The sequence below is a fragment of the Haliotis rufescens genome, unplaced genomic scaffold, assembly GCF_023055435.1.
Source record: "Haliotis rufescens isolate VD_foot unplaced genomic scaffold, xgHalRufe1.0.p SCAF_14, whole genome shotgun sequence".
Taxonomy (NCBI): domain Eukaryota; kingdom Metazoa; phylum Mollusca; class Gastropoda; order Lepetellida; family Haliotidae; genus Haliotis; species Haliotis rufescens.
The window spans coordinates 2,234,840-2,262,582 of NW_025963824.1; the positions used below are offsets into that span (position 1 = coordinate 2,234,840).

At 41.1% G+C, this 27,743-nt stretch overlaps 2 protein-coding genes and 2 long non-coding RNA genes across 5 annotated transcripts in view; 2 read left to right on the top strand and 2 right to left on the bottom strand.

Moving 5' to 3' along the window:
- LOC124122359 (von Willebrand factor A domain-containing protein 2-like) overlaps positions 1 to 3,920 on the top strand; it is a 48,247-nt gene extending 44,327 nt beyond the window's left edge. For both annotated transcript variants that reach the window (XM_046485393.2, XM_046485395.2), the window contains exons 5-6: positions 1,715 to 1,828; positions 3,295 to 3,920. In XM_046485393.2, the coding sequence (XP_046341349.1) occupies positions 1,715 to 1,828; positions 3,295 to 3,857 (677 nt within the window). In that variant the 3' untranslated portion in view covers positions 3,858 to 3,920. The remainder of the gene's footprint in view (positions 1 to 1,714; positions 1,829 to 3,294) is intronic.
- A 7,995-nt stretch (positions 3,921 to 11,915) lies between these two features.
- LOC124122352 lies at positions 11,916 to 13,488 on the top strand. The gene is made up of 2 exons (XM_046485383.2): positions 11,916 to 12,311; positions 13,254 to 13,488. Exons 1-2 carry the CDS (start codon positions 12,097 to 12,099, stop codon positions 13,486 to 13,488), a joined length of 450 nt encoding a protein of 149 aa, XP_046341339.2. The 5' UTR covers positions 11,916 to 12,096.
- A 2,514-nt stretch (positions 13,489 to 16,002) lies between these two features.
- On the bottom strand, positions 16,003 to 17,342 carry LOC124127777. Its single transcript, XR_006860066.2, has 4 exons — positions 17,247 to 17,342; positions 16,677 to 16,744; positions 16,285 to 16,471; positions 16,003 to 16,120 (listed from the first exon to the last, which is right to left on the bottom strand). It is a non-coding gene; the product is annotated as an uncharacterized LOC124127777 (long non-coding RNA).
- A 9-nt stretch (positions 17,343 to 17,351) lies between these two features.
- On the bottom strand, positions 17,352 to 18,181 carry LOC124127776. Its single transcript, XR_006860065.2, has 3 exons — positions 18,147 to 18,181; positions 17,855 to 17,979; positions 17,352 to 17,707 (listed from the first exon to the last, which is right to left on the bottom strand). It is a non-coding gene; the product is annotated as an uncharacterized LOC124127776 (long non-coding RNA).
- Positions 18,182 to 27,743: the final 9,562 nt, after the last annotated feature.

The window sequence follows — 27,743 nt, forward strand, 5'->3', positions numbered from 1 at the left end:
ATCCTGATTTGCACCTATTGCAAACATTCATAACGACCATATCCTGATTTGCACCTATTGCACACATTTATAACGACCATATGCTGATTTGCACCTATTCCAAACATTCATAGCGATCATATCCTGATTTGCACCTATTCCAAACATTCACAGCGACCATATCCTGATTTGCACCCATGCCAAACCTTCATAGCGGCCATATCCTGATTTGCACCGATGCCAAACATTCATAGCGAGCATATGCTGATTTGCACCTATTCCAAACATTCACAGCGACCATATCCAGATTTGCACCGATGCCAAACATTCATAGCGGCCATATCCTGATTTGCACCGATGCCAAACATTCATAGCGACCATATGCTGATTTGCACCCATTCCAAACATTCATAGCGGCCATATCCTGATTTGCACCTATTCCAAACATTCATACTGACCATATGCTGATTTGCACCGATGCCAAACATTCACAGCGACCATATCCTGTTTTGCACCGATGCCAAACATTCATAGCGGCCATATCCTGATTTGCACCTATTCCAAACATTCATAACGACCATATCCTGATTTGCACCGATGCCAAACATTCATAACGACCATATCCTGATTTGCACCTATTCCAAACATTCATAGCGACCATATCCTGATTTGCACCGATGCCAAACATTCATAGCGACCATATCCTGATTTGCACCTATTCCAAACATTCATAACGATCATATCCTGATTTGCACCGATTCCAAACATTCATAGCGACCATATCCTGATTTGCACCGATGCCAAACATTCATAGCGAACATATCCTGATTTGCACCGATGCCAAACATTCATAACGACCATATCCTGATTTGCACCGATGCCAAACATTCATAGCGACCATATCCTGATTTGCACCGATGCCAAACATTCATAACGACCATATCCTGATTTGCACCGATGCCAAACATTCATAACGACCATATGCTGATTTGCACCGATGCCAAACATTCATAACGACCATATCCTGATTTGCACCTATTCCAAACATTCATAGCGGCCATATCCTGATTTGCACCTATTCCAAACATTCATAGCGACCATATCCTGATTTGCACCAATGCCAAACATTCATAGCGACCATATCCTGATTTGCACCGATGCCAAACATTCATAGCGACCATATCCTGATTTGCACCTATTCCAAACATTCATAGCGACCATATGCTGATTGTCCCCCATTTGGAACTATTATGGCCACCACAACCTGATATACACCACTTCGAAACTGTCATGGTGGCTCAACCCGGTTATCCCCCTTTACAAGCTGCCATGTCGTTTACACACTGACTACCATCTTTAAAAACTGTCATGATGACCCAAACTGATTATCACTCTTTAAGAAAAACTGGCATGGCGTACACACCTGCTTATTACCCTTTACAAACTGTCATGTCATTTACACACTGATTACCAGCCTTTCACAACTGTCATGGCGTTCACACAGTAATTACCATCTTTAAAAACTTTCAAGGCGACCACATTCTGATTATCGCGCTTTAAAAACTAGTATGGCGACCACACCTTGATTATAAGAATAAAAAACCCTGTCATGGCATTGAGATACTGATTAGCAACCTTCAAAAGCTATTATGTATGTGCATATAGGCTTAGCGCTTTTATTCTTATTTAAAAACACTTTCTGGAAACTAATTAAGCTTTATATTTCAATTTGCAGAGGAATACGTCTGTTTTACACAGAAACCTTGTGCTAATGGTGGCACGTGCACGGATGTATGGAACGGCTACAGCTGCGCCTGTCTGCCTCGTTTTTCGGGCGTGAACTGTACAGGTAGGTTTCAGAGTGGCCATGATGGAATGAGCACGCTTTAACGCACCTTTAAAACTTGTTCAGCTATATGACGGCGTGTCAGATTGTGTTGTTTGTTTGTTTGCTGTATAACACCATACTCAGCAATATTCCAGCTTGATTATCACCATTTAAAAACTGTCATGGCGTTCACACACTGATTATCACCACTTCGAAACTGTCATACTAGCCACACCCTGAGATTCATCTTTTGGAAACTTTCATGGCGATGCCTTATTTTCCATTATTCGGAACTGTTATGAATCCATGCCCTGTTTTTTCACCTCTCCGAAACTGTCACAGCGAGCACAACCTGATAATGACCCTTTAAGAGCTGTCGTGGCGTTCATACCCTGATTATCACGCTTTAAGAACTGTCATGGCGTTCACAAACGAACTACCACCCTTTAAAAACTGCCACGGTAACCACATCCTTACTTTTACCCCTTCAAAAAACAGTATTGGTATTGACTTTTTACTCATTCAAAATTGTCCCAGCGACCACATCAAGATCTGCAACCATTCGTAACTGTCATGGAAACCATCCACTGATGTTCACCCCTTCAAAACGTCATGTTGTGCACACCCTCATCTTCAGCTCCTCCGAACTGTTCTTGCGTCCATATTCATCATTTCCACCCATTTGAAACTTGTATAGTGACCACATCCTGATTCTCACCCCCTGCAAAACTCTCACACTGACCGGACACTTATTTTCACCCCTTCAAAGCTGTTTCGGCGTCCAAATCTTGATTTTCAAGAACTCAATCCTGTCATAGAGACAATACCCTGATTCTGATCCCTTCAAAACTCTACTGGTAACCATATTCGGAATTTCGCACCTTTGGTATTGTTATTGCGACCACTACCTGATTTTCAATCCTTCGAAAGGATTGTCCACACTCTGATTTTCGCCCCCTGAAAACTGCTTTGGAGTCCATACTTAGATGTGCACCCATTCAAAACTCTACACAGATGTCAACCCCTTCGGAACTGTCATGGTTGTCCACACCCTGATTATCCCCTACCACACCCTCCACAAAACTGTTTTGGCGTCCATACCTTGATGTTTACCCATTCGAAACTCTCACAGTGACTACACCCTGATTTTCGTACATGAAGAAGTTTCATGGCGGAAATACCCTGATGTTTAACCCATTGAAACTGTCATGGCGACTATGCCAATATTTTCCCTCATTCGGAACTGTTATGGAAACCATATTCTGATTATTACCCCTTTGAAGCTGTCATAGCGACCACTACCGGATTATCACCTTTTACAACCCGTCTTGGTGTTCGCACACTAATAACCACCCTTTAAAACATCAATTGCGTCCACACTGAATAACAACCTTCAACAATCTTATGTGTAGCATTGTAACAATCAACAAAGTCCCTTCATCTACAAACTAGGAACAATCTTTACATATTGTACGTTTGTTTTCCAGTTTCCAGTGACAGGAAGCTAGATATCCTGATTGTAGAAGATGTGTCGCGCTCCATCGGCAAACCCAACTTTGACGAAATGAAACGATTCCAAGAGAGTATGGTAAACTCTACCACCATAGGCCGTGATGCTGTTAACGTTGCATTGATAGCATTTTCTTCAAACGCTAGGGTGGTATTCAGATTCACTGAATACAGCAACAACAAGTCGGGGGTTCTGGCAGCTCTCCAGCAGCAGATATACGAAGAGGGTCCCTCTACGAACATTGGAGATGCCATCAAGCTGGCTACAAGTACAATGTTCATTGGCGACCGCAATGACGCTGACAACAAGGTCATCATGTTTACCGATGGGTACACCACAATGGAGGACCGGGGGGCCATTGCTGCCAGTATTGGTTCTCTGAAAGCCAAAGCTGAGGTATTTGTTGTTGCTATCTCGGAAGTAGATGCGAATTCCACAATCCACCTAATTGCTTCGAGACCTTCAAACATCTTCCAGATTGGCTCCCCTGATGCAGTCAGTGCTATCCTGCAGAAGCTGATGGCTGGTCCCGTTCTGTAAAAGAACAGCTTCGCCCAGCCGCCCAGAAATGCAGGAGGGGGATGAAATAGCTGCACTAAATGTTATTTCGTAACCAATAAATGGTCTGCATATGCTGCGAGTTTGTTGTTTCGCGGACGATAAGGGGGCGGGGGCGTATGTGTGTGTCTGTGTGTGCGTGCGTGCGTGCGTGCGTGCGTGCGTGCGTGCCTGTGTGTGTGTGCGTGCGTGCGTGCGTGCGTGCGTGCCTGTGCGTGCGTGCGTGCGTGCGTGCGTGCGTGCGTGCGTGCGTGCGTGCGTGCGTGCGTGCGTGCGTGCGTGTGTGCGTGCGTGCGTGCGTGTGTGTCTGTGTGTGTGTGCCAACTGCATTGCCTCTACTGACTCTTTACTAAAGTACAGCCAACATCAGGGGCATTGATACATCTTTAATGAAGCAAAACAGAGAGTGGCATTACTGACTCTTCAGTAAAGCAGTAGCAACAGCAGTGCCATTGCTGACTGTTTAGTAAAGCAAAACCAACAGCAGTGGTATTGCTAAATCTTTAATGAAGCAAAACCAACAGTGGCATTACTGACTTTTCAGTAAAGCAATACCAAGAGAAGAGCCATTGCTGACTGTTTAGTGCAGCAAAGCAAACAGAGGCCCTGCTGACTGTTTAGTGAAGTAAAATCAACTGCATTAGCTCTACTGACTGTTCAGTAAAGCATTGCCAACAGCAGTGGCTTAATTGATTGTTTAGTGAAGCACAGCCATCAGCAGGGGCATTACTGACTGTTTCGTGAAGCAATACCAATAGCAGGGGCATTGATAATTGCTTAATGAAGCCATACCAACAGCATGGGCATTACTGACTGTTTAGTAAAGCCATACCAACGGCAGGGGCATTACTGACTGTTTAGTGAAGAAATGCCAACATCAGGGACATTACTGACTGCTTAGTAAAGCAATACCAACAGCAGGGGCATTACTGACTGTTTAGTAAAGAAATGCCAACAACAGGGGCATTACTGACTGTATAGTGAAGCAATGCCAACAGCAGGGGCAATAATGAATGTTAAGTATAGCAATACCAACATCAGGGGCATTACTGACTGCTTAGTAAAGCCATACCAACAGCAGGGGCATTACTGAATGTTAAGTAAAGCCATACCAACATCGGGGGCATTACTGACTCTTTAGTAAAGAAATACCAACACCAGTAAATGATTGACTGTTTACCAACATCAGGGGCATAACTGACTGCTTAGTGAAGCAATACCTACCGCAGGGGCATTACTGACTGCTTAGTAAAGCCATACCAATATTAGGGGCATTACTGACTGTTAAGTAAATCAATACCAACATCAGGGGCATTACTGACTGTTTAGTAAAGCAATACCAACATCAGGGGCATAACTGACTGCTTAGTGAAGCAATACCTACCGCAGGGGCATTACTGACTGCTTAGTAAAGCCATACCAATATTAGGGGCATTACTGACTGTTAAGTAAATCAATACCAACATCAGGGGCATTACTAAGTGTATAGTAAAGCAATACCAACATCAGGGGCATCACTGACTGTTAAGTAAAGCAATAACAACAGCAGTGGCATTACTGACTGCTTAGTAAAGCAATACCAACATCAGGGGCATTACTGACTGCTTAGTAAAGCCATCCCAATAGCAGGGGCATTACTGACTGTTTAGTAAAGAAATACCAACACCAGTGGCATGATTGACTGTTTATTGAAGCAATACCAACATCAGGGGCATTACTGACTGCTTAGTAAAGCCATACCAACAGCAGGGGCATTACTGACTGCTTAGTGAAGCAATACGAACACCAGGGGCATTACTGACTCTTCAGTAAAGCAGTAACAACCGCAGTGCCATTGCTGACTGTTTAGTAAAGCAAAACCAACAGCAGTGGTATTGCTAAATCTTTAATGAAGCAAAACCAACAGTGGCATTACTGACTTTTCAGTAAAGCAATACCAAGAGAAGAGCCATTGCTGACTGTTTAGTGCAGCAAAGCAAACAGAGGCCCTGCTGACTGTTTAGTGAAGTAAAATCAACTGCATTAGCTCTACTGACTGTTCAGTAAAGCATTGCCAACAGCAGTGGCTTAATTGATTGTTTAGTGAAGCACAGCCATCAGCAGGGGCATTACTGACTGTTTCGTGAAGCAATACCAATAGCAGGGGCATTGATAATTGCTTAATGAAGCCATACCAACAGCATGGGCATTACTGACTGTTTAGTAAAGCCATACCAACGGCAGGGGCATTACTGACTGTTTAGTAAAGCCATACCAACGGCAGGGGCATTACTGACTGTTTAGTGAAGCAATGCCAACATCAGGGGCATTACTGACTGCTTAGTAAAGCGATACCAACAGCAGGGGCATTACTGACTGTTTAGTAAAGAAATGCCAACAACAGGGGCATTACTGACTGTATAGTGAAGCAATGCCAACAGAAGGGGCAATAATGAATGTTAAGTATAGCAATACCAACATCAGGGGCATTATTGACTGCTTAGTAAAGCCATACCAACAGCAGGGGCATTACTGAATGTTAAGTAAAGCCATACCAACATCGGGGGCATTACTGACTCTTTAGTAAAGAAATACCAACACCAGTAAATGATTGACTGTTTACCAACATCAGGGGCATAACTGACTGCTAAGTGAAGCAATACCTACCGCAGGGGCATTACTGACTGCTTAGTAAAGCCATACCAATATTAGGGGCATTACTGACTGTTAAGTAAATCAATACCAACATCAGGGGCATTACTGACTGTTTAGAAAAGCAATACCAACAGCAGGGGCATTACTGACTGTTTAATGAAGAAATATCTACCGCAGGGGCATTACTAAGTGTATAGTAAAGCAATACCAACAGCAGGGGCATTGCTGACTGTTTAATGAAGAAATATCTACCGCAGGGGCATTACTAAGTGTATAGTAAAGCAATACCAATAGCAGGGGCATCACTGACTGTTTAGTAAAGACATACCAACAGTAGGGGCATTACTAACTGTTTAGTGAAGCAATACCAACATCAGGGGATTTACTGACTGCTTAGTAAAGCAATACCAACATCAGGGGCATTACTGACTGTTTAGTAAAGCAATACCAACATCAGGGGCATTACTGACTGCTCAGTAAAGCCATACCAACAGCGGGGGCATTACTAAGTGTATAGTAAAGCAATACCAACATCAGGGGCATTACTGACTGTTAAGTAAAGCAATAACAACAGCAGGGTCAATAATGAATGTTAAGTAAAGCAATACCAACATCAGGGGCATTACTGACTGTTTAGTAAAGCAATACCAACAGCAGGGGCATTACTGACTGTTTAATGAAGAAATATCTACCGCAGGGGCATTACTAAGTGTATAGTAAAGCAATACCAACAGCAGGGGCATTGCTGACTGTTTAATGAAGAAATATCTACCGCAGGGGCATTACTAAGTGTATAGTAAAGCAATACCAATAGCAGGGGCATCACTGACTGTTTAGTAAAGACATACCAACAGTAGGGGCATTACTAACTGTTTAGTGAAGCAATACCAACAGCAGGGGATTTACTGACTGCTTAGTAAAGCAATACCAACATCAGGGGCATTACTGACTGTTTAGTAAAGCAATACCAACATCAGGGGCATTACTGACTGCTCAGTAAAGCCATACCAACAGCGGGGGCATTACTAAGTGTATAGTAAAGCAATACCAACATCAGGGGCATTACTGACTGTTAAGTAAAGCAATAACAACAGCAGGGGCAATAATGAATGTTAAGTAAAGCAATACCAACATCAGGGGCATTACTGACTGTTTAGTAAAGCAATACCAACAGCAGGGGCATTACTGACTGTTTAATGAAGAAATATCTACCGCAGGGGCATTACTAAGTGTATAGTAAAGCAATACCAACAGCAGGGGCATTGCTGACTGTTTAATGAAGAAATATCTACCGCAGGGGCATTACTAAGTGTATAGTAAAGCAATACCAATAGCAGGGGCATCACTGACTGTTTAGTAAAGACATACCAACAGTAGGGGCATTACTAACTGTTTAGTGAAGCAATACCAACATCAGGGGATTTACTGACTGCTTAGTAAAGCAATACCAACATCAGGGGCATTACTGACTGTTTAGTAAAGCAATACCAACATCAGGGGCATTACTGACTGCTTAGTAAAGCCATACCAACAGCGGGGGCATTACTAAGTGTATAGTAAAGCAATACCAACATCAGGGGCATTACTGACTGTTAAGTAAAGCAATAACAACAGCAGTGGCATTATTGACTGTTTATTGAAGAATGCCAACATCAGGGGCATTACTGACTGCTTAGTAAAGCCATACCAACAGCAGGGGCATTACTGACTGTTTAGTGAAGAATGCCAACATCAGGGGCATTACTGACTGCTTAGTAAAGCCATACCAACATCAGGGGCATTACTGACTGTTTAGTAAAGAATTGCCAACAACAGGGGCATTACTGACTGTATAGTGAAGCAATACCAACAGCAGGGGCATTACTGACTGTTTAGTGAAGCAATACCAACATCAGGGGCATTACTGACTGTTTAGTGAAGCAATACCAACAGCTGAGGCAATAATGACTGTTAAGTATAGCAATACCAACATCAGGGGCATTACTGACTCCTTAGTAAAGCAATACCAACATCAGGGGCATTACTGACTGCTTAGTGAAGCAATACCAACATCAGGGGCATTACTGACTGCTTAGTAAAGCAATACCAACATCAGGGGCATTACTGACTGTTTAGTGAAGAATGCCAACATCAGGGGCATTACTGACTGCTTAGTAAAGCCATACCAACAGCAGGGGCATTACTGACTGTTTAGTAAAGAATTGCCAACAACAGGGGCATTACTGACTGTATAGTGAAGCAATACCAACAGCAGGGGCATTACTGACTGTTTAGTGAAGCAACACCAACAGCTGAGGCAATAATGACTGTTAAGTATAGCAATACCAACATCAGGGGCATTACTGAATGTTAAGTAAAGCCATACCAACATCAGGGGCATTACTGACTCTTTAGTAAAGAAATACCAACACCAGTGGCATGATTGACTGTTTACCAACATCAGGGGCATAACTGACTGCTTAGTGAAGCAATACCTACCGCAGGGGCATTACTGACTGCTTAGTAAAGCCATACCAATATTAGGGGCATACTGACTGTTAAGAAAAATCAATACCAACATCAGGGGCATTACTGACTGTTTAGTAAAGCAATACCAACAGCAGGGGCATTGCTGACAGTTTAATGAAGCAATACCAACAGCAGGGACATTACTAAGTGTAAAGTAAAGCAATACCAACACCAAGGGCATTGCTGACTGTTTAATGAAGAAATATCTACCGCAGGGGCATTACTAAGTGTATAGTAAAGCAATACCAACAGCAGGGGCATTACTGACTGTTTAGTAAAGACATACCAACAGTAGGGGCATTACTAACTGTTTAGTGAAGCAATACCAACATCAGGGGATTTACTGACTGCTTAGTAAAGCAATACCAACATCAGGGGCATTACTGACTGTTTAGTAAAGTAATACCAACATCAGGGGCATTACTGACTGCTTAGTAAAGCCATACCAACAGCAGGGGCATTACTAAGTGTATAGTAAAGCAATACCAACATCAGGGGCATTACTGACTGTTAAGTAAAGCAATAACAACAGCAGTGGCATTATTGACTGTTTATTAAAGCAATGCCAACACCAGGGGCAATAATGACTGTTACGTAAAGCAATACCAACATCAGGGGCATTACTGACTGTTTAGTAAAGAAATACCAACACCAGTGGCATGATTGACTTTTTATTGAAGCAATGCCAACATCAGGGGCATTACTGACTGCTTAGTAAAGCCATACCAACAGCAGGGGCATTGCTGACTTTTAAGTAAAGAAATACCAACAGCAGTGGCATGATTGACTTTTTATTGAAGCAATACCAACATCAGGGGCATTACTGACTGCTTAGTAAAGCCATACCAACAGCGGGGACATTAGTGACTGCTTAGTAAAGCCATATCAACAGCAGGGGCATTGCTGACTGTTTAATGAAGTAATAACTACCGCAAGGGCATTACTAAGTGTATAGTAAAGCAAGACCAACAGCAGAGGCAATGATTACTGTTAAGTAAAGAAATACCAACAGCAGTGGTATTACTGACTGCTAAATAAAGCCATACCAACAGCAGGGGCATTACTGACTTCTTAGTAAAGCCATACCAACAGCAGGGGCATTACTGACTGCTTAGTTAAGCCATACCAAGAGCAGGGGCATTACTGACTGTTTAGTGAAGCAATACCAACACCAGGGGCATTACTGACTGTTTAATGAAGCAATACCTACCACAGGGTCATTACTGACTGTTAAGTAAAGCAATACCAACAAAAGGGGCATTGATGATTCCTTACTGAAGCACAGCCAACATCTTGGGTATTACTGACTGTTTAGTGAAGCAATACCAACAAAAGGGGCATTGATGATGCCTAACTGAAGCACAGCCAACACCTGGGGCATTACTGACTGTTACGTAAAGAAATACCAACAGCAGTGGCATTATTGACTGTTTATTGAAGCAATTCCAACACCAGGGGCATTACTGACTGTTCAGTGAAGCAATACCAACATCAGGGGCATTACTGACTGCTTCGTACAGAACAGTCAACGCCAGGGGCTTTGATGACTCTTTAGTTAAGGACTGACAAAAGCAGGGCCATTGATGAGTGTTTAGTAAAGCAATACCAACGCTAGGGGCATTGATGACTCATTAAAGAAGCACATCCATCAGCAGGGGCATTACTGACTGTTGCATGAAGCAATTCCAACAGCAGGGGCATTACTGACTGCTTAGTAAATCCATACCAACAGAAAAGGCATTGATGACTGTTTAGTAAAGCAATACCAACAACAGGGGCATTACTTACTGTTTAGTAAAGCAACACCAACAGCATTGGTATAACTGACTGTTTAGTAAAGCAAAGCCAAAACCAGGGGCATTACTTACTGTTTCGTTAAGCAATACCAAAAGCAGGGGCATTACTGACTTCTTAGTAAAGCCATACCAACAGCAGGGGTATTAATGACTGCTTAATAAAGCAACACCAACAGCAATGGCATTACTGTCTGATGAGCGAAGCAATACCAACAGCAGGGACATTACTGACTGTTTAGTAAACCAAAGCCAAAACCAGGGGCATTTCTTACTGTTTCGTAAAGCAATACCAACAGCAGGGGCATTACTGACTGCTTAGTAAAGCCATCCCAACAGCAGGGGCATTACTGACTGTTTAGTAAATAAATACCAACACCAGTGGCATGATTGACTGTTAAGTAAAAAATACCAACAACAGTGGTATTACTGACTGCTAAATAAAGCCATACCAACAGCAGGGGCATTACTGACTGTTTCGTAAAGCAATACCAAGAGCAGGGGCATTTCTTACTGTTTCGTAAAGCAATACCAAGCGCAGGGGCATTACTGACTGTTGAGTGAAGCAATACCAACAGCAGGGGCATTACTGACTGTTTAGTTAAGCAATACCAACAGCAGTGGCTCTTCTGATTGTTTAGTAACGCAGTATCAATAGCAGGGGATTGATGACTGTTTCGACCAGAACAGTCAACGCCAGGGCTTTGATGACTTTTTAGTGAAGGACTGACAAAAGCAGGGCCATTGATGACTGTTTAGTAAAGCAATACCAACACTAGGGGCATTGATGACTCATCAAAGGAGCACATCCAACAGCAGGGGCATTACTGACTGTTTAGTAAACCAAAGCCAAAACCAGGGGCATTACTTACTGTTTCTTAAAGCAATATTAAGAGCAGGGGCATTACTTACTGTTTCGTAAAGCAATACCAAGAGCAGGGGCATAACTTACTGCTAAGTAAAGCAATACCAACACTAGGGGCATTGATGACTCCTTAAAGGGGAAGTGTACACGCAAAAATCACTTTCTTTCTTTTTCTAAACAAAACGCAATTTTAGAATTAATTAGTGTCTGTGTTTGAAAATATACACTCATCTTTTTCAAAGTGAAAGTAGGAAGCTCACAATAGTGTGAAAATGAAATGCCGTTGTGAGGCGTTCGATTTGCGAGCTAAACAGGCCTGAGTTACCCCCCTTAGATTATGACGTAATTGGTGCCAATTCAACTGGGTTCCTGTCTATTCTCAGCGCAAAATATATCAAGTACCAGTTTACGGTAAAACAACATGGCCTACGAGTCCAGCTCATCGTCTGATAGTGAAGAATTTTCGTTTGACCAGACAGAAATTGTAAAGCCATATGCTTTTGAGCCAACACCTGAACATTTCCCGAACTTCAAGATAAAGTCAAGATATGGCGACGAAGAAGAAACAAGCGAAGACCTCTTATTCGTGTCGTCAGCCTCCGACCCATCTACTGAACAACCGACGAGACCACTGTGGTAAGAATAAACTTGGCCTAAATATCTTATTACAGCTCATTGTACATTTCCAGAAGCGAAACATATTCTTAGAGATATGTGCCATGCCTGGTAGCCTAACCCATACTCTTCTGTAGCCATTTATCCTGTCCCACCCTGTTACGATTCCATAGCAATATCGTCCAATCCGAGCTTATCAAAAATGTTTCACTATCCTCACCACCCATGGGCTACTTCGCAGGCTACATGGCAATTTTAATACTAGTTAATACTAGTATGTCGCCAACCGTTGCTATTCTTTGCGTAACACGATTTAGGTGTTCGTCCCGCAGGCTGCCGAGTCAACACGTTGTTTCCGATTGTAAACATACTGACAAGAGCCACATGTTAACCTCTCCAGATCTATGAAATAATATTTAAGATCCAAATTCATATTCAAAACGACTGTCGTATTGTTCGATGTCGTGTTCAATCGGTTGTCCGATCTGCCACCCGTTGTACGAAACTAGCACCTTTTGAAAAGTAGACCCTGATGAGTCCCAATATTTTGTGTTTTGTTCGACATCAGTTTAATAGATCATTGTTTATAATATTGGTTTGCTCTCACCACGGAATCACAACAAAGCCATTGCAACATTGCTGGGAAACTGTAACATACCCTAGTATAACTGGTCACTGGAAAATGACTTCAGGCAGATATTTGATACCTCTAAATAGACATAACAGTAACCATGAGTTTGTGCCACTATTATAATTTACTTAAAATATGTTTTATCCTTCGTACATCATGAACACTTCAAGTCCGATACTCTGTGTTGTAACTATTAATTGCATATGTTTTAGTAAAAATGTTAAATTGTTTTCACCTAATATTATTTTATTAATTTGGCCTGGTAATGAACTGTGTACTTACACAAAGTGTAAATCATGAAATATAATATACCTGATGCAATAATGTTACAGGTGTACATGTGGTTGCTGTGTGGGAATGCAGTCTGAGGTAGAGGAGCTGTGTTGTGTTGTTGTTGCTCCTGTCAAGAATAAGCTTGATGACACATCTACCTGCAACTTCAGCTGCATCACTTACCACCCTGGCCTCTATGAAGTGTCACTGAGCAAGTATGGAATGGAGGCGTACTACAATGAGTTCATTGACACCAGTGGTCGGATAGGAGATGATGAACCAGTACACAAGTAGGATACATTCTAATAATTCATAAAATAGTTGTATGCTTTATCAAGAGAGTATTACATGTTTGTAGAACAATTTGAACGCCCAAATTTCACTAAAATTTAAATAAGAAATTCAACTTCCATAATCTCATAATTTTATTTCCAGGGATGAGAATTTTTCTCAGATTAAGTTACATCAAGGGACAAAGGTTTTTGTTGCTAAAACCATCATTTACGTTTTTTAAATGTATTAGCTTCATAGAACATAAAAATACCTGAAACAAATGTTGGGAAGAAATGCCTGATTTACTTTCATCAGTGACCAAAGTCTTCTCTTGTTTATTGTAGACTACGAGTCAGGATTTTAAAACAAATTTTCGACTTGTTTTTAAATGTGTATATAGTATTTGATCAATTGTATAAGTCATGACTGAATTGTTGACAAGGCACCGTCACACATACTTTTCAAGGAAATTGTTATACCTATGTCATTTAACATGATATGATTATATTGGAACAGTTAACTCAGCTTTTTTTACATTTGTGAAATTATTATGCATCTTTGAATTGACCAGTAAGGTGCTGGGTTAGTCAAGTAAGATCCCTCTCCTCCACCCCTTCTTAGATAATAGATTCTATATTTATTGATAGAATCATGTAATAGGTCTAACACACTGGATACTGTAGGGTGTGTTAAGAACTGCTTGTCGTCACTTGGAAACAAGCAATGCTACCATTTTAGTCTATGTCAAAGGTTTTACCATGGAAACTTTGAAAATATTTGTTTTAAAAAAATCCCCAAAACATCATCTTGCATGAACCCCCTAGAACCACTCCATACCCATCTTCTAAAAGTACATGATATTTGTAACGTTTTGTAAGAGAAAAAATGGCAATACCTTTAATGCACTGTATTCAAAATTATTTTCATGCTTTTCAGAATTTACCGACATCTGGCCTACAGGAGATTCACCTACTGGATTTGCCAAAAGTTAGGAAAGAATCATCGAAAAGTTATTCCTTCTTGTGTTGTACATAAAATTCGTGAAAGATTTCCATCGGATGTGTATACGGGTTTCCTCTATTCTCACTAAAATAAATACTGTTTTATTGAAATCTGGTTTTATGATTTCTGACAACAATCTGTTTTTGTTGTTTCTTTCCATGAGTGTCAGTTATGCAGGGTGGCTGGTTCTCACTGAGGGAGTTGTTGGCAAGGTTAAAACTCGTAAACTCTGTTCGGAGGTTTGACACTTCATGTAGCAGCTCGCCAACATATTCTGAAAAAATAATACACCAAAATCACATAACAGCTTTTCATTGTACTGTAAAAGATTTTACACAATATGCTAACAACTATTTCAGGTCCATAAAAACAGGATTCAACCTCCTGAAAAGTCCATGTTGATGGATCTCATGTAAAGCCACTTATCACCAATAACATCCATACCGTATGTTGGATTTGTCTTGAGGGGTTTAGCAGCAGCTTCCCCAGTTTCTGCTCTTAGGATAAGAGACACTCCATTTCTCGTGTCCATTCTTGGTGTTTGCAATGTGCCGACTACCATTCTCGTTGAAATGGAGTGCAGACATCAGCAACCTGTTACAGTATTCTTATTGTCACAGATTGTAATTATATTATATATATATCATGATGTGTAGGATTCTGCAATCATTAACTCGTCTATAAATTTGAGTCAACCTGGCTAGGAGTTTGCTGAAGATTAGTCTCCCATGATCTAGTTTTATTTTTGTTTCTCTTAAAGCATCACAATACATACCTTGCTTTCATTCCGTTGTAATGATAGTGATACAATTTGGGAGCGAAGTGGCATATCACGCTATGAAATCCTTCCAGATGTGATGTCTGCCCATGGGGTGACAGTTTAGCCACATCTTTAAGGAGATATGTAGACTTGAGGATACTTTCAATCTCCTTGTGAGCTCGTGTGCCTGGAAATTATAATATATATACTTATACATAGTATTATATATATATTTTCTACTAAATAAGTTATGAATTTGATACTTATTTGGGGACTGGTAATCTGGTCATTATTTTCATTGGGTGGGGGGAGGGGGGTTGTCATGAAAAAATGTCTACAAACAATTGACATAGTAATTGATCTTTAGTGGTGAGTATCGATACACAGCCCTTGTCACTAAACATTTTACATTTGTCAGTAAATCAAGAAAGTTAAAATATGACTTTTAGTCAATACATAAAGGTAGAAGGGGCCGAGCATGTGATATTGTGGTGCAATTGTTTTATCAGTGACACCAACACATTTTTTATGAAGACGAGGAGAAAAAATAATTTTTTTCTAAATAACACTTTTTAACAATCTTATTTTTGTGGCAGACAATTTCTTTTATATCAAACATTATGAAGCTTATTTGTTTATTTTACATACCAGCAGTTACCCAAATTCTATCTTGAATTTCCCCGTGCATACATGAAGGGAAGCTTGCACCATGACCACTATGGATGTTAGCTATGTGGTTAGCAATCGACAACCACTTAGCTTGCACCTCCTCTGCATTGCCCTTGCTGGTTGCAGCACACCAATATAGGTGATTGGAAATGGAATGTGCCCACAAGCTGATTATTTCCAGGCCTTTCTTTTTGCTGATTTTTTGAAGTTTCTTGTAAATGCCTCAAAACATTAAAAGCTACCTGTACAATGGCTAGTAATGTCATATAATGATAATATTGAACAGAAATTACCTGGAAGTGTGTTTATTATGTTTTAGGTGATGAAATACATTAGTTACAATCTAATCATGCTGTTATTGATGATTTGTATAACTATGTATTCACCTTTAGCTACATGCCATACATCAAACCAGTGGTGAATGCCAGCTTCCTCCTTCCTTAAGTAGGCTTTAATTTGCGTGTGCCTGTCTGTAATGATGTCTGAAACATCCACCCTGGCTGCCTGAAGAAATGCAAGGCCCCTTTTTAATCCCTCAAGTTCCATGGCATTAGAATTGGCCACCTCATTCGACTGAAAATAGGACAATAGAAATTCAGTTGTTCACACCTGTACAGAGATGTTCAACATCAACACTTTCAGTATGTAATGTCTGTAAGTATCACTGGACACAACTCAACATGTTCAGGTCACATCATGTGCAGTTGGTGTATTTAACTGTATGTATTTCTTTTACTGTATCATGAACCCTTGTTATGACAAGAATATGTGTTCTTACCTGTACCAACTGGATGTCCAAAACATGGTTTGTGTCCACATCAATCAAGGTGTAGCTTCCATACTTGGCTGTAACAATGTTAAAAAACACAGAGACTACATAAAGCTGACATAACATTCAGTGCAATTTATGTCTTCTTCTAATACATGGTTACATTAAATATATCAAAGGCAATGAAAATTTCTAAAGTTTATGTCAACCGTGGCATTTATCATATTTGTCAGTTATGGGTATGCTTACACATATTCAGCCAAGTCACACATTGGAATACTAAAGACTAAACAATCTACATCGCACATGTACACAGTTGACAATTTAGCCAAAAGTCAGAAGCCCAAATCTAGTAAACTTCTGTTCTGTCGAATAAGCTCAGCTGATAATAATCCTTATAATAACACTACATTTAACTGAAAATTATGCTAAGACCCATATTCGGGCTTGTAGTCTCAAATGTTTTGGGCACATACATAATATGTATTCATATGCATATACATGTATATACAAAAAATATATTGGACTAAAGAGAATTTTTGAATACATGTACTTTAAAGCTAAAAAATGAGGATTAACCTGTGTGTCCAGGTGAGCAACACCTTGCATCCCCTGCCAGGCGTATGGATTTCTCCTTTCTTTCAAGCAGGAGTTGATTTTGATGTTTAGACCACACCCTTGAACTGGCTGGAACAATATAGCTTCTCTGGATCTTATGAAACGTTGATCTGCTTATGCTGTACATGTTCAGTATTGAATAGCTCCTCAGAGCCTTTACTGGGGAAAGGCTACTAAAGAAAATAGCACAAGCTATGGCCAAATTGCCAAGTGGCAGTTGTTTGTGGACTGGCTGACTACTCCAGAAATACAGATGCTCTTTGTGTCTAAGGCACTGTATCTGAACAGTCACAAGACTACCACAGACTTTATAAATAGTGGCTCTGCATGAACAAAAGCATAACTTGCAAAACAAGAACAATGACAACAAATTGGATTTGAACACCAGGAACTTTGTTTCTTCAAGATGATCATTGAGGGACCTGAAATATAAAATAACAACTGTCAAATTACTTTGTTGATTGACTGAAGTGATTGTACATGTTAGATTGTGTGTTCACATGATGTTTAAATATGTCGTGCTATGGTAGATTTCATATGAATTGGAAAATGGTACATTCAATACATACTTTTGCTGGGACTGAAATTCTTCGAACTTGACTTTGCTTGAAAGAGGGTGGTAGTCTTCATCACTGTCACTGTCATCATCACTTGTGTAAGGTGTATCATGCTTGCTGCCAGCCTCACTTGGTGCCTGGTTACAAATGTCACCAGTGTACAATGCCACAATTAGATTTAGAAAATGTCAGTTACATTCTGTTACAGTATCACAAGAATATAATGTACAACATATTTCAATTGTGAAAAAAATCATTTTTACATAAATTTATGCTTGATTAATTTGAAATATGAATTTGTTACCTCATACTGTGTAGCACGGTCACATGTTTGCGGTGAACACTGGACAGCTACCGTGCACCGGGATGTATTCAGCCTCCTCTGAGTACCAGTGGAGCTGAGTGAGGGCATCGGAGTCTGGCATGACTTGCTTCGACACTACAAATTTGATAGAAATAGTACAAACATTCACAAGTTTGTCATCTGTGTCATTCACAAAATTTCAGCGATAGCACATTATGAATTAACTACATGTCATTGATTTGTGTATTTTAACGGCATCAAATACGTGTAAAGAATACTACATATATTTATGTACGTCTTTCCAGAACTTTGAGAATTATCAGTTAATGCTAAATCAGTCTAATCATGTCTAATGGCATACGTGTAGTATGTTTTGTTGTCGCTAAATAGCTTACCGAAATGAGATGGTTGGTGTCAGTTCCGGCATCTGCTGTCCAATTAGGGGGTTGTATGTGCAAGTTATGTTTCTCGGACGGTACATCTCCACACTGACTGCCCACGGGCATCGAGGGGTAGTTATATTCAAATTCACTTTTATCGCTCGTGATGGTGAACGACTGTAAATTAAAAAACAAATACAAATAATCGATGAAGTTCGTTACGTGAAAATTACTTACCACACATATGTCAACTATCAAAATCACAAAACCGTGCAGCACACTGTAGTACTGCGATCATCTGATCACCGAATATCGATGTCCAAGTAATTCCAGGAAGTGAACGAGACGCACGTTTAACATGCTTAATTATCTCGTGAAACTATGAACAAATACTAACTTATTACTGTGTTAAACAACTACCTTATATGCTACCGTGTTTAGGTTTTATGTGATATTACATACATTAAACTTACCCGAGATGCTTCGACTTTACGACGTTTGTTTACGAAAACACTCCAGTCAGGGTCTTGATGGGAGTGCTGCCCCTTGATCCCGTTTCCAAATTAGGATGGTACAGCATCCGGGCGTAATTGTTTCCGATCAGTCGAACAACTGGAAGGCATTGCTCGCGAAACACGACAGCAAGTGTCAAAGTGAGCATCACAGACGCGATATTCACCCAACGGACCTTTCCATCCATCATCGTGAATCTTACAGTACTTTATCCATTGTTGTCTTCTCCGTGGCGATTTTGGGAAAAGAAAATAACTAATTTTAGAATAATGTTTCTTTGCGTTGTAATTTGAACAGCGAGGAACCGAACAGTATACCATGTTCAAATCAGTAGGCTGCGCACCTGAGACGCTAGAATCACACACTTGTACATACACCACGTGAAGCCGCTCTAACAAAGCTTGATGACGTCATACTGTTTATCAATTGGCACCAATGACGTCATATTGCAAGGGGCATAAGCCATGGTGTTTTTGTTATGGAAATGGAACACTTGGTAAATGTAAAAAATATAAATCGTTTTAATGGAAAAAAATATGTTAATTAATTTTGATATTTTTATATTTTTGTCTATGACTCTACTAGGTTAACACTTTTAATGTTGAAAAAGTACCCAAAAAATAGGTTCATTTTCGTGTACACTTGCCCTTTAGAGAAGCACATCCATCAGCAGGGGCATTACTGACTGTTGCGTGAAGCAGTACCAACAGCAGAGGCATTACTGACTGTTAAGTGAAGCAATGCCAACAGCAGTGGCTCTTCTGACTGTTTAGTAAAGCAATACCAAAAGCAGTGGCTCTTCTGACTGTTTAGTAAGGCAATACCAATAGCAGAGGATTAATTACTGTTTAGTAAAGCAACACCAACAGCAGGGGCATTGCTAACTGTTTCGTACAGAACAGTCAACGCCAGGGGCTTTGATGACTCTTTAGTGAAGGACTGACAAAAGCAGGGCCATTGATGACTGTTTAGTAAAGCAATACCAACATCAGGAGCATAACTGTATGTTGAGTGAAGCAATATCAATAGCAGGGGTTTGATGACTGTTTAGTAAAGCAATACCAAAAACAGGGGCATTACTGACTGCTTTGTACAGAACAGCCAACGCAAGGGGCTTTGATGACTCTTTAGTGAAGCAATACCAAAAGCAGAGGCATTGATGACTGTTTAGTAAAGCACGGCAAACAGGGGCGTTACTTATCTTTAGTGAAGCAAAAACAACAGCAGGGGCATTATTGACTGTTTAGTAAAGCAACACGAACAGAAGGGGCATTACTGATTGTTGAGTGAAGCAACACCAACAGCAGTTGCTCTATTGACTGTTTAGTGAAACAATAGCAACAGCAGCGGCATTGCTGACTGTCTAGTGAAACAATACCAACAACAGGGGAATTGCTGACTGTCTAGTGAAACAATACCAACAGCAGGGGCATTGCTGACTGTCTAGTGAAACAATACCAACAGCAGGGGCATTGGTGACTGTCTAGTGAAACAATACCAACAGCAGGGGCATTGCTGACTGTCTAGTGAAACAATACCAACAGCAGGGGCATTGCTGACTGTCTAGTGAAACAATATCAACAGCAGGGGCATTGCTGACTGCCGAGTGAAACAATACCAACAGCAGGGGCATTGCTGACTGTCTAGTGAAACAATACCAACAGCAGGGGCATTGCTGACTGTCTAGTGAAACAATACCAACAGCAGGGGCATTGCTGACTGTCTAGTGAAACAATAGCAACAGCAGGGACATTGCTGACTGTCTAGTGAAACAATACCAACAGCAGGGGCATTGCTGACTGTCTAGTGAAACAATACCAACAGCAGAGGCATTGCTGACTGTCTAGTGAAACAATATCAACAGCAGGGGCGTTGCTGACTGTCTAGTGAAACAATAGCAACAGCAGGGGCGTTGCTGACTGTCTAGTGAAACAATACCAACAACAGGGGCAGTGCTGACTGTCTAGTGAAACAATACCAACAGCAGGGGCATTGCTGACTGTCTAGTGAAACAATAGCAACAGCAGGGGTATTGCTGACTGTCTAGTGAAACAATAGCAACAGCAGGGGCGTTGCTGACTGTCTAGTGAAACAATAGCAACAGCAGGGGCATTGCTGACTGTCTAGTGAAACAATATCCAGAGCAGGGGCATTGCTGACTGTCTACTAAAACAATATCAACAGCAGGGGCATTGCTGACTGTCTAGTGAAACAATACCAACAGCAGGGGCATTGCTGACTCTCTAGTGAAACAATACCAACAGCAGGGACATTGCTGACTGTCTAGTGAAACAATACGAACAGCAGGGGCATTGCTGACTGTCTAGTGAAACAATATCAACAGCAGGGGCATTAATGACTGTCTAGTGAAACAATACCAACATCAGGGGCATTGCTGACTGTCTAGTGAAACAATACCAACAGCAGGGGCGTTGCTGACTGTCTATTGAAACAATACCAACAGCAGGGGCATTGCTGACTGTCTAGTGAAACAATAGCAACAGCAGGGGCATTGCTGACTGTCTAGTGAAACAATACCAACAGCAGAGGCATTGCTGACTGTCTAGTGAAACAATACCAACAGCAGAGGCATTGCTGACGGTCTAGTGAAACAATACCAACAACAGGGGCGTTGCTGACTGTCTAGTGAAACAATACCAAAAACAGGGGCGTTGCTGACTGCCTAGTGAAACAATACCAACAGCAGGGGCGTTGCTGACTGTCTAGTGAAACAATACCAACAGCAGGGGCATTGCTGACTGTCTTGTGAAACAATAGTAACAGCAGGGGCATTGCTGACTGTCTAGTGAAACAATAGCAAAGCAGGGGCGTTGCTGACTGTCTAGTGAAACAATAGCAACAGCAGGGGCGTTGCTGACTGTCTAGTGAAACAATACCAACAACAGGGGCAGTGCTGACTGTCTAGTGAAACAATACCAACAGCAGGGGCATTGCTGACTGTCTTGTGAAACAATAGTAACAGCAGGGGCATTGCTGACTGTCTAGTGAAACAATAGCAAAGCAGGGGCGTTGCTGACTGTCTAGTGAAACAAGACCAAAGCAGTGGCATTGCTGACTGTCTAGTGAAACAAGACCAAAAGCAGTGGCTCTTCTGACTGTTTAGTAAAGCAATATCAATAGCAGGGGCATTGATGATTCCTTACTGAAGCACAGCCAACACCTGGGGCATTACTGACTGTTTCGTAAAGCAATACCAACAACAGGGGCATTACTGACTGTTTCGTAATGCAATACCAACAACAGGGGCATTACTGACTGTTAAGTGAAGCAATAGCAACAACAGGGGCATTACTGACTGTTTCGTAAAGCAATACCAACAACAGGGGCATTACTGACTGTTTCGTAAAGCAATACCAACAACAGGGGCATTACTGACTGTTAAGTGAAGCAATAGCAACAACAGGGGCATTACTGACTGTTTCGTAAAGCAATACCAACAACAGGGGCATTACTGACTGTTTCGTAAAGCAATACCAACAACAGGTGCATTACTGACTGTTTCGTAAAGCAATACCAACAACAGGGGCATTACTGACTGTTTCGTAAAGCAATACCAACAACAGGGGCATTACTGACTGTTTCGTAAAGCAATACCAACAACAGGGGCATTACTGACTGTTTCGTAAAGCAATACCAACAACAGGGGCATTACTGACTGTTTCGTAAAGCAATACCAACAACAGGGGCATTACTGACTGTTAAGTGAAGCAATAGCAACAGCAGTGGAATTGGCGACTGTTTCGTGAAGTACATCCAACAGCACTGGAATTGATCACCGTTTGGTGAAGCAGAGCCAACAGGGGTACTACTAACTGTTTAGTGAAGCAAAACCAACACTGGTATTGCTGACTAATTAGTGAAGCAATACCAACAGTGACATTTCTGACTGTTTAGTAAAGCATTACCAACAGCATGGGGAATTACTGACTGCTTAGTCAAGCACACTTAACAGTGGTATTGCTGACTGTTTACTGAAGAAAACCAACAGTGGCATTTCTGATCAGTTTGTGAAGCACTACCAACAGTGACATTGCTGATTGTTTAGTAAAGCAAGGTGATTGTTCTGTTGGTTTGATTTCTGGTGTGAGGTGAGGTGAAAATGGGTTTAACGTCGCGTCCAAGATTATTGCACTTATATAGCGACGTGCATGTACGTGTATGTGTTTGTGTGGCTGCTTGTACTAGTCCGGACTGATGCCTATGTATAGTGCTAGCTCACTGAGATACCGTGCCGCAGTATAACATGAATACCCCACTCAGACACCGTATACTGACTCCGAACCGACCAGTCCATCTTTTAGCCCCTTAGTGCCGAGCGCCAGATAGTGTCACAACAAGTACCATCTTTTAACGTATTTCGGTATGACGCAGCCGGGGATCGAACCCCGGACCTTCCGCTCTCAGGGCGGCCGCTCTACCATCAAATCATGGAGGCGGTTTGCGCGCATTGTAATGAAGAAGACCGATTCGTCTTTCATTGCATAACGTCTGGCTGAATATCTCATCTTCTAACGAAATCGCGAAATACTTGTTTCATTATATGAGGTGTCGAACTGAGCAATGGGAATTGTATCGTTAGCTGATTAAGGAAAACTTGAGTGAATATTGTGACACGAAAGCAACTTTTAAATGTATTGACACTTTCGGCATGAAAAATGGTAACAGTTGAACCAAAAACAGCCTTCTTCATAAAAGTTCCCTACTCTCACTAGTACGTTGTATATAATTACGGTGTCGGCCTTATGTCCAGGTGAGTCTATAATACCTGCTATCGTTCAATTACAAGCTGCCACACCACGCGTGAATAAACAGTTATGTAGGTATTGCTGTGGGCAAATACCTAGCCTGTATACATACTGAACTAAATTAAAAACTTCACAATCCCAAAATTTTAACATTTTGACCAGTTATCGTTGTGGGCCCTTATTGTGTTTTTAAACAGTAATGGCCACGTATTGTCTTCAGATAACACCCGTTTTTTGGCAGGTGAATCGATCAAAAGTGGAAAAATATGACTTGGGCAATTTGATGTGTCGCCAGTCCTGACTGATGATGTTTTTAAATGGATTGAGGTGGTGATGGTGTTATCTGTAAAGATAGCTAGCCTCAGTAGCAATTGATGTTCAAGGGACGAATGTCTTCCTTCGGATGCCTCACAAAATGCGACATTTGACAGGGTTCACGTCTCACCAAATTATATGGGGCGACAAAAAATGTTTGGGGACAGAGAACGTTTAACTAACTTACACTTTTGGTAAGGATGTACACAATGATCCCTCTCGCCAGATAAACAGATAAGAGAACATAGAAAATATTTCAATACAAATACTGTGTTTGTGGCTATGCAACAAGTTCTTTTCATTAAATATATAATCAAAGACCAAGTTCTTTTCGGCACGTGCTCAAATACTTCCCCTCACAGCAAAGATGTGCCTCGCATTTGTTTTTCAGGGTGAAGTGATGCGTGTGTTCCTTTTGTATGACACGACAATCAATACTAAAGAACATGCCGTCAGGGCATGAAGATACACAATCAATACTAAAGAACATGCCGTCAGGGCATGCAGATACACAATCAATACTAAAGAACATGCCGTCAGGGCATGGAGATACACAATCAATACTAAAGAACATGCCGTCAGGGCATGCAGATACACAAGCAATACTAAAGAACCTGCCGTCAGGGCATGCAGATACACAATCAATACTGAAGAACATGCGCTAGGTCATGGAGATACACAATCAATACTAAAGAACATGCCGTCAGGGCATGAAGATACACAATCAATACTAAAGAACATGCCGTCAGGGCATACAGGTACACAATCAATACCAAAGAACATGCCGTCAGGGCATGCAGATACACAATCAATACTAAAGAACATGCCGTCAGGGCATGGAGATACACAATCAATACTAAAGAACATGCCGTCAGGGCATGCAGATACACAAGCAATACTAAAGAACCTGCCGTCAGGGCATGCAGATACACAATCAATACTGAAGAACATGCGCTAGGGCATGGAGATACACAATCAATACTAAAGAACATGCCGTCAGGGCATGGAGATACACAATCAATACTAAAGAACATGCCGTCAGGGCATGCAGATACACAATCAATACTAAAGAACATGCCGTCAGGGCATGAAGATACACAATCAATACTAAAGAACATGCCGTCAGGGCATGAAGATACACAATCAATACTAAAGAACATGCCGTCAGGGCATGGAGATACACAATCAATACTAAAGAACATGCCGTCAGGGCATGCAGATACACAAGCAATACTAAAGAACCTGCCGTCAGGGCATGCAGATACACAATCAATACTGAAGAACATGCGCTAGGGCATGGAGATACACAATCAATACTAAAGAACATGCCGTCAGGGTATGAAGATACACAATCAATACTAAAGAACATGCCGTCAGGGCATACAGGTACACAATCAATACCAAAGAACATGCCGTCAGGGCATGCAGATACACAATCAATACTAAAGAACATGCCGCCAGGGCATGGAGATACACAATCAATACTAAAGAACATGCCGTCAGGGCATGAAGATACACAATCAATACTAAAGAACATGCCGTCAGGGCATGAAGATACACAATCAATACTAAAGAACATGCCGTCAGGGCATGAAGATACACAATCAATACTAAAGTACATGCCGTCAGGGCATGAAGATACACAATCAATACTAAAGAACATGCCGTCAGGGCATGAAGATACACAACCAAAACTAAACAACATGGCGTCAGGGCAAGAAGATACAAAATCAATACTATTATGAACATGCCTTCAGGGCATGAAGATACACAATCAATACTAAAGAACATGCCGTCAGGGCATGAAGATACACCATCAATACTAAAGAACATGCCGTCAGGGCATGAAGATACACAACCAATACTAAAGAACATGCCGTCACGGCATGAAGATACACAATCAATACTAAAGAACATGCCGTCACGGCATGAAGATACACAATCAATACTAAAGAACATGCCGTCAGGGCATGAAGATACACAATCAATACTAAAGAACATGCCGTCAGAGCATGAAGATACACAATCAATACTAAAGAACATGCCGTCAGAGCATGAAGATACACAATCAATACTAAAGAACATGCCGTCACGGCATGAAGATACACAATCAATACTAAAGAACATGCCGTCAGAGCATGAAGATACACAATCAATACTAAAGAACATGGCGTCAGGGCATGAAGATACACAATCAATACTAAAGAACATGCCGTCAGGGCATGAAGATACACAATCAATACTAAAGAACATGCCGTCAGAGCATGAAGATACACAATCAATACTAAAGAACATGCCGTCACGGCATGAAGATACACAATCAATACTAAAGAACATGCCGTCAGGGCATGAAGATACACAATCAATACTAAAGAACATGGCGTCAGGGCATGAAGATACACAATCAATACTAAAGAACATGCCGTCAGGGCATGAAGATACACAATCAATACTAAAGAACATGCCGTCAGAGCATGAAGATACACAATCAATACTAAAGAACATGCCGTCAGGGCATGAAGATACACAATCAATACTAAAGAACATGGCGTCAGGGCATGCAGATACACAATCAATACTAAAGAACATGCCGTCAGGGCACGAAGATACACAATCAATACTAAAGAACATGCCGTCAGGGCATGAAGATACACAATCAATACTAAAGAACATGCCGTCACGGCATGAAGATACACAATCAATACTAAAGAACATGCCGTCAGGGCATGAAGATACACAATCAATACTAATGAACATGCCGTCAGGGCATGAAGATACACAATCAATACTAAAGAACATGCCGTCAGGGCATGAAGATACACTACCAATACTAAAGAACATGCCACAAGGGCATGAAGATACACAATCAATACTTAAGAACATGCCGTCACGGCATGAAGATACACAATCAATACTAAAGAACATGGCGTCAGGGCATGAAGATACACAATCAATACTAAAGAACATGCCGTCAGGGCATGAAGATACACAATCAATACTAAAGAACATGCCTTCAGGGCATGAAGATACACAATCAATACTAAAGAACATGCCGTCAGGGCATGAAGATACACCATCAATACTAAAGAACATGCCGTCAGGGCATGAAGATACACAACCAATAATAAAGAACATGTCGTCAGGGCATGAAGATATACAATCAATACTAAAGAACATGCCGTCAGGGCATGAAGATACACCATCAATACTAAAGAACATGCCGTCAGGGCATGAAGATACACAATCAATACTAAAGAACATGCCGTCAGGGCATGAAGATACACAATCAATACTAATGAACATGCTGTCAGGGCATGAAGATACACAATCAATACTAAAGAACATGCCGTCAGGGCTTGAAGATACACAATCAATACTAAAGAACATGCCGTCAGGGCATGAAGATACACAACCAATACTAAAGAACATGCCGTCAGGGCATGAAGATACACAATCAATACTAAAGAACATGCCGTCAGGGCATGAAGATACACAATCAATACTAAAGAACATGCCGTCAGGGCATGAAGATACACAATCAATACTAAAGAACATGCCGTCAGGGCATGAAGATACACAATGAATACTAAAGAACATGCCGTCACGGCATGAAGATACACAAT